Below are 8,893 nucleotides of genomic sequence, written 5' to 3'. Positions count from 1 at the left end.
CTTAACGTTTCAGCAATATTATGGAAGGATCAACACAATGTTAGGTAGGCGATTTTAATGTTGTGGCTGATCAGCACAGACACAAATATTTAATGCCTAGCATATCTTAGGGATCATTTCCATGCTTTGATCCTATGGCTGGGTACTGTGCTGTAGATGCATTTGACTGACTGTACAGCAGAAGGTTTAGCACAGTAAGGGTGCATTCACACTAAGTATATGCTGAGCTGATTCTGAACGTAAAGCACGTTCAGAATCAGCGCGTACAAAGCAGATCCCATTCATTTCAATGGGAGCCAGCATACGAGCGCTCCCCATTGAAATGAATGGGCTGCATTTTTCTTTATTGGTTTCAATGTGATACGCGCGTATGCCGGCTCCCATTGAAATGAATGAGATCTGTTTTGTACGCGCTGATTCTGAACGTGCTTTACGTTCAGAATCAGCTCAGCGTATACTTAGTGTGAATGCACCAGTTACTGGGCTGCAACAAAAAGGACTGCAGGGAGAAATGCAGAAGAAACGCAGAGCAATATCTCCCTCAGTTCTTTTCACAGTAAGGTATATTCTGCGGATGGATTGCTTCAATTATACCTATTGGGTATAAGCAACAGTTTGGGAAATCGCCGTATTTCCGCCGTGGGTATATTTATAAACTGCTGCGCTTACACCACCTTGGGCCTTAAAGATTTTCTCATAGAAGAAAAAATAAAAATCCCCTTATTTTTGTAAAATCTTTTCTTTTTCAATTTCTCAAGCCATGTGATCAAAGTGGCCCAAATTCTGATGGCCAGGGCAACATTACAACCATAGTGATTAATCCACAGCAGTGACTAGCCACAATGAAGTCATCCCCCCAAATATTACATAGGTGTATGCATACTCGAGTACAAGCTATAGAGAAAGGGCTAGTTCACATGTAGTTATCTGGTCTGGACTTTGACGCGGGAAGCCGCGTCAGAATCTGGACCAAAATGCGCATGGCGTGGCTTCCGACAGTTGCGGCCTTCCGCTCCGGCCCAGGCAAAATCCGCTTCAAGATAGGGCAGGTCGCTTCTTTTCTTAAAGCTCGCGGAAAAAGGAAATGACCGGAAATGAATTCAATGGAAGGTGTTTTTTTGACCCGGATTTTGAAGCAGATTCCGTGTCAAAATCCGGACCAAATAACTACATGTGAACTAGCCCTACATGCACCGGCCTTAGTAGCCGACCATATTAACGTTCAAGCACATTTATTCGACACAAGAACAGCATAAAAAACATGGGAGATATAATTTCCTTTGTTCCACAGCTTCTTTATTTATTTGCTCTTGTCTGCAAATAAGAGGATTGACCTAACACAGGTAAAGTTAAGCGTTTCTACGCTACTCTATTGACCCTTGTACACACTGTTGGTTGATTTGCTTTCACCATAGGTATAGACACACTGATACTGAACACAACTTCATTTTAGTGCTACAGCCTTACACCTACATAGGATTTTAGATCTTCAGCTACATATTGTTGCCAGTTACATCATATACACATACAGGAAAAATACAAGACTTCATTGATTTTCACAATATTTAATTTGTACACTAATGTAACTATATGCAACTTCTGAAGACAATTGAGGGTACAAGAAAGGTTCAGAGCACGCTAATAGTTTGGTCCGCTATTATCGTAATGTAGTGCTTAATTTCTCCTTCCCATTTAGAGAACAAGGAAACATGACGGACGTCACATGCACACACTCACTTGTGAACAAGTTTAGAAACAGATTAACTGCTGTACACCCCGGTATCAACCATACATATCTAATAAGGCTATTATAATACATCTATATGCAGCATAATCTGTCAACACAGCCATTCAGAAGTCAGCACCGTATATACATATGTATATATAAACAGTTGGAAACAGCAGATGCATGGGGAGAATTAAAAAGTGCCATTCCAAGGCTGCACATAAAAATAATATAACATATTTACAAAGCTTGGAAAGTCAGCTGCAAAATAAGTTATTGCCAATGCCCTTTAGGAACAAAAAAAATATGGCCGTTTTATACATTACAGTAAAATTTATCACTTTATATAATGATATATCTCTCTCTCTATTCATTTACAACATATCCCGGCTTGAGGCCTCCTCAGCCAATCCTTTTCTATGGCTTTACCATGATAAGGGTAATAAATAAATAAGCATGCGAAAATGTGGATGTCCATTTGGTCATGAAGCGAGACGGCGAATACGAACTGTACATGTGTCAGCTTAGTCGGTGAAGAGAAGGTGAAAGGAAATTCGGGAGAAATGAGGGGACCAGTGTTTGACTACATAATTCCTGTCCATGTTAAAGGTCTTTGGTTTTCTGCATAGGGACCAATAGATCAGACCAGACTTCACTGCACTTCCCTTTCTCAAGAGTACTTAAAGGGACTGAAGATATTTTTTGCATTTAAAGTAGAGGCTGTAGAGGGCAGCCATTGTGTAGCCTTATAGATTAAGAAATTGCCACGTGTCTAGGAAATGCAACATTGTCGAAAAAACTAAAAGTTACAAGAGTTTGCTCCAGAAACTACGTTATGGAAATGCCCGAAATGAAATGGTGTTTGCAGTGGAAATCTTTTGCATTGCAATGGATGAAATTTGCAACTAAATCCACAGAATAACTTGCTGCAGATGTAAATTTTGCATGTGATCATATATCCCTAGCCTAAGGTTAGTCACATCTGGAAAAGTCTTTGATGATATATGTAGATTAAAAACTAGCCGAAAGGGAAATATTCTTTAATCCACAGTAAGCAGTCCCATGTCCCATGGTGGAAATCTGCACTTTATTCTCATAGTGAATGTTCACCCTGGAACACCAGTCTGTTCTTGTTAAACGTTCCGAACAGTTCATCGGAAGATCAGTCCTGAATATACTATAAAACTTCAAAGGCCCTGGATATTTATATAGTCAAAGAGAACCTGGATATGATGGAAGGAGAGAAGCTGACCTCTGTCATATACAGGTTTACATGATTTGGGGAAGGATTTCTGAGAAAAGAAACAGAGTGGGGGCAATGCAGTGGCTCAGTGGTTAGCAATGCAGCTAAGCAGCCCTGGAGTCCTGGGTTCGAATCTTGCCAGGAACAACATCTGCAAGGAGTTTGTATGTTCTCCCCGTGTTTGTGTGGATTTCCTCCCATTCTACAAAGACATGCTGATAGGAAAGAAAAAAAATGTACATTGTGATCCTTATATTGGGCTCACAATCTACATTTAAAAAACAAAACCAAAAAAAAAAAAAAACAGAGTGGATCCTGAAAAGACTTATGTAGTAGGATAAGCGGTCTGTGTCTCCAGAAGCCTATTGATCTCGTATGTTGTGACGAGACAAGTAGGACTCTCACCATGCCTCATAGAAGTCCTGGCAGAATTCGCCCAGTTTTTAAAGAGATATTGAAATCCTGCTCCAAACCATATGGACCTTTAAGCCAAAGAGTTCTGCTTCTCTTGCCCTATCAAATGTAGCACAGGTGGTTTCACCTAAAGCGGACAGGTTCACTTTAAATGGCACAATTTTATATGTATACAGCTACAACCAGAGAGGATCTATTTCAAAGTTTAAAAGGGACACTCCAGAATTTTTTTTTTTTTTTTAGCTACACAAGGTAGTCCTCCAAGAATATTCTAGTATGCCGTCACCCATGTCTAACACCTGCACACGTCTCATACTTTTACCCATTTCTGTTACTGCAAAACACTGCAGAGCTAATAAAATAAAATGGACCTTCCAGGTCCTTAGACTATGAAGGTAATGTCAAAGGTCCTTGTAACACTGCGTCTGCAGCTACTAACACTGGGAAAGGTAATGGACCTGAATGTGAGAGAACTATGAGCAGTAAGTGAGAAAGGGGGCTAAAAGGGAGTAGGGGGGCTTTCTGATTGTAGAGATAGCACGAAGAACAGGACTCTAATGAATCTGAGGTCACATGGTGGTCCTCAACAGTATCTGTAGCCATCTGCTTGCACAGCAACCCATGCTAGGGAGAAGAAGGAAAAATAAGAATCACGCACTGATCATGTGACTTACCAAAGAAGGCAAAAGCCAGATAAAGGATAAACAATGTGGGTATACAGGTATTGCAATGGAGGGAATGGTCATTTAGAAAAACAAAACACTGAAGTGTCCCTTTAATACATTGAACTTAACAAATTTAAAGTATCTCTGACTAGTTGCAGAGAGCCAGAACTATATCATGTAACTGCATAATATATACATTATATATATATATATATATATATATATACACATATATATATATATATATATACACATATATATATATACATACACATACAGGCTCAACCCCTAAAGACATATCAAAACGGATTCAGCAGATTGTTGGACCTGAAGTAGACACAGTACCAAGTGACACTCATTGTACATTCCAGTTTCCAAAGTAATTGGATTAAAGGGGTCGGTAGTTTCAGTCAGGATACTTACGAAACGCGTCACCCAGGCACACAACTATAACATGAGGGTTTTTTTCTTTCTTTTTTCCCTGTCATTAATTGGATGTTTTTTCTATGCTTATTTAATTAAAAATTATATTTTAACGAATTTATGTTTTGCTGGATTTCACTTGGTTTTTTGGACATGCAATTTTGCCCCAACCGGAGGGGTTTTTTTCATCAGTCGGTGCAGAGCTTTTCCGATTGCCTGGAGTGCATTCAATGAACAAGCAAGCTTCGGACAGTAAGTGGGCTGTGTGTATTTCCTTTTTCCCTTTACCTATATGTGCATGTACTTCAATATTTGTTTGAATTACTATTGGAGCTAACTCACTAATACATAGCACCATGAAGTTCTGTGCACTCCCACCATTCCCTTCTCTCCCCTTACAAGAGAGCTAATGCATCCATAAGATGACCACTGAAGACACATCCGCCATCTAGTTCTCCTTCACATTCTATATCACCAGAGGTTACCAGCCTTTATGTCCCTACATCCGTGGCCATCCTATGGACGCAGAAGCATTACTGCTAACCAGGGAGCTTCGCCTCAGTACGGGAGTATACCGCACAGACATTCAATACTACGTATTAATAAGTCAAATAATATTTCACACACGTTTAGAAAGATCAAAACTAAATTAGCAAATCCTATTAAATATTCCCAGAAATTATATTTCCACCTTTGTAGGTGGGTCTATGCCAAAAGCTCTGTACTGTAAAACAGATTTGTGGGCATTATGGGGTAAAGTCCATTCTACGAGTCTTTGGAGCAAACATTAGTCTTGTCCAGTTACGGCAACTACTTGCATTTCATCGTACGAAGCAGAAATAGATAATTCGCATATCACACGATTTGTTTACTGTAAATGGAATTAATCAGAACTAATTACAGATATAAATACCATATATGGGAAATGTAATGCCAAAAGCGCTAAAGGATTCTAGACCGACCTAGCTGTATAAACTACCACGTAATAGTGGCTCACCATGTGACAAGTAAACCGTTCAGTGGCGTAGGGTACACACACGGGATTCTGGGTTATTATACTAATATTAATGAGGACCAAAGGATGGGAGGATGGAGCAGGGAGGGAGGATTGTCTTCATTTATTAAAAAATTAAAGATTTCCGTAATTTTTTGGGGACAATACTTTATATCCGAGGCGGGTTCAAAACCATATTCTAGTATTTGCTAAAACAAACGGGGGACGTAACGTGTCGGGACACTGCATTTCAGTGCAGGTTTAGTTTGTGCAAGCCTTGGAATATATGAAACCACCCTAGAGGAGGATTCTAAAACTAAACATTATTGCTTTGGTTCTCTCTCAGACACACAATAGTACGCCACAATCACAATAGTAAGGACTGGAATTATGCGAAAAATAAGGAAATCTAAAAAAGGTCTCCTTAGCTTAAGTGCTGAAAATGAGATCTGCAAGTGCTCCTCACATAGTATGCTTGAAGGTCACTCCAAGTGATTTCTTTTTGTTTTCGTTAAAACAATTGAAATTTACACAGTAAAAATATTCAAAATGAGCTACAAAAAAGTGTCAGCGAGCAGCCTGCATAGAAATACCGCGCTCCGCTGATCTACCTGGCGAAAACAAACTAAAACCGTAATAAATAACTGCCCGTGAAGCCCACTTAAAAAAAAAAAAAAAATAAGACGACAAAATGGCATAGACAACAATTAATGTTCTCAGCCTTGAACAATGGTGCCACACTGCAATGTACATCAAGCGACTGTTAAATGACATGGCAACAGCTGGCCTGACTAGCGGTACATAGTAGTCCCTCCTTGGGATTCCGTTGGATATTCACAGATATTGTTTTTTCGCAAAGAGGTAGCTGTAAAACATTGTTCTTAAAGTTCTTGCTCTTCAGAAGATCTAGTTCATTAGCCGTGTCTGACATTTGGTCAGAGAATAACTTTATACTGCCAGTAGGTACTGCTTTACTGGCAGTGCCACTGGAACTAATGCACATCTTCCAGCTGGACTTCTCCTGCACTTTGACACTTGAGAATGACAGATTATTTTGAGGGTCAATGAAGTACTTGGCGCCATTATGGAGTTGGGAGCCCAAACACAAACCCATGAGTTTCAGACTTTCTACAAGTTCTCCTGCACTTCTTGGGGACTGCTGCACTGAGTTTCCAGAACCAGCGCAGTTACGGCTGTTCCCAGAGGAATTGTTGGTGTTACCGCCAGAAGTATTGGACGGACTGCCACCTCCTTTGTTGTCACTTGGACTAGTTTTATCAACACCTGTACTTCCATTGCTTGGTTTACTCTGTCCTCCCCCATCACCTTGATTTCCGGGTGGACCTTCACTGCTGTCTCTTCTGTGCCAAGAATAGGTAAAGCCACTATCTTTGTCCAGCCGCCTCCTGCTCTCAGAGTCATCGTCACTTGTTTCTGAGCTGCTGCAGCTTGATCCCCGGCCTTGGCTTTTCCTTCGGTGGTATCTTTTATGGACAGTACCAGGAGATGCTATGTTCATTTTTAATCTACTTAGCTTTGGGGGAAGATTTTCATCCATATCAAACTCATCATCAGACTCTCCTTCTTCAAAGATCTGGTTGAGGACTGGGGCACTCTTCCTAGAGGTTAGGCGATTTGTAACAGAGGGCTTGCGGCGCAAAACAACTTGCGTGGAAAGTGGAATAGGCTTCTTATCTTCCTCATCTTCCTCTTCATCTTCTTCAACCCTGAAAAGACATTTCCTCCCACTTGTTGATGGGTTCAGAGCCACAGGAGGTATCCCTGAAGGTGCTGGGGCAGAGAAATCTGGCACATCCTCCTTTTTCATTGGTTCCACATTGCCTTTATTTCTATGACCATTCAGCACATTCTCTGCGCTGCGTGCTGGTGTTGGTGGAACCGCCACATGAGCTATTGGAGAAGCTGTCAGATCATCCTCCAAGTCTTGTGGAACATCAATCTTTGTGGGCCAAGATTGCCTAAGGAACAAAATTATAGAGTTATTGCAAAACACAGACACTTCACTACAGGTCGACACACTCAAAAAATTGAGACTTGCAAAGGCCATGGGGAAGATTTATTAATAGTGTCTAAAATTTCGACAGCCTACAACTACACTACATGCGTGAAATCTATTACAATGGATCACAATAGATGATAAATAGACATTGCGGCAAAAGAACCAGGAATAGACCCCCAAATGGGTCAGAAGGAAGGAACCGGGCTTCACCCAGGAGGATTCGATCCAAAGTCACACTTTATACAGCACGATGCTGTTCAGTTACTTTTTCGTTTGATCTTTAGACGCTGGTCTCTAACATTTTGCCACATTTGAATTAGCTTACTTTATGTGGCACATAGTCAGCCGTCCCCTTTAACAGCTACACTAGGCACTGAAAAAGAAAACGTCCAGAACCCTTTTATAAATGTGGTGAACATCATGTGTCCTGCAATTCTGGCTCAGTCTGATTAGTAAATCTTCCCCTATGTATTTGTTACAAAAAAAAGGGGGGATTGAACCGAGCTGATCCGTTAGATTCGTTTAGAGAATAACCATTTAGGATCAGGTTTTTGGGAGCTGCAGTTTAACCTACTTCCCCGTAGGGAATAGTACACTGAAAAAAGAACAACCTATATGATCAACCAATTTATGGAAGATCAATAAAAACTGCGCAGTTTTTATTGATCTTCCATAAATTGGTTGATCGTATAGGTTGTTCTTTTTTCCTATGTATTTGTTAACTCTTTCAGCAATGGCTTGGCTTTCACTTAATGCACTGTAAATTTTTCCTATATAGTCTGAGATCAGATATAGTTTGGGTTCATTGGAGTGTTACATCCTATCTCACAATGAAATTTACAATAAACCGGCATAAGACGGTATTACATAAGTCTCAGCACAGCGAATACATTGTGTGTCCTTTATTCCGCAGTTAGACACGTGCGAGGGCCTGTGTTCTATTTGTGGCAGATTTATATTTGACTTTACTTGATTACAGTTCTCATTTAATGGGCACAATGTGAACAATCCCCAGAGCCTGGCCAGTCTCTGCCCCTTGCTATGCCACTTCCAGTTGCTATGATACGACTAGGCACCAGAGAACTGGCAAGCCATCACATATTTGCATTTTAAAGATTCAGTGCATGCACGGAACAGAAATCTAAAAAGTGAAATCTCTCTTCGGTTAACCAGTGTCATGCCATATTGTTGTGACAAAGGTTACTTAAAATTGTAGACAAACACTGCAGTTAAAGAAGAAAAAAATATCAGAGAAATAATGTAACTATAGATCTGCCTCTCAGTAGAATACAGGGCAGCCTAGTTATAACTATAGGCAGAATGTATTCTTCATTTTACTCATTTCCATACATTTTTCCCAGGAACATGTAATCTATCAGTCCTAAATATTTTTTCCCCTCTAATGGCC

The 8,893-nt window shown here is 40.3% G+C and overlaps 1 protein-coding gene across 2 annotated transcripts in view; it reads right to left on the bottom strand.

Moving 5' to 3' along the window:
* Positions 1-4,328: 4,328 nt before the first annotated feature.
* Positions 4,329-8,893, bottom strand: part of SNRK (SNF related kinase) — a 40,589-nt gene continuing 36,024 nt past the window's right edge. For both annotated transcript variants that reach the window (XM_075271312.1, XM_075271311.1), the window contains exon 6: positions 4,329-7,444. In XM_075271312.1, the coding sequence (XP_075127413.1) occupies positions 6,229-7,444 (1,216 nt within the window). In that variant the 3' untranslated portion in view covers positions 4,329-6,228. The remainder of the gene's footprint in view (positions 7,445-8,893) is intronic.

Source organism: Leptodactylus fuscus, chromosome 4, assembly GCF_031893055.1.
Source record: "Leptodactylus fuscus isolate aLepFus1 chromosome 4, aLepFus1.hap2, whole genome shotgun sequence".
Lineage (NCBI taxonomy): Eukaryota > Metazoa > Chordata > Amphibia > Anura > Leptodactylidae > Leptodactylus > Leptodactylus fuscus.
This window is presented reverse-complemented; position numbering and strand designations above follow the sequence as displayed.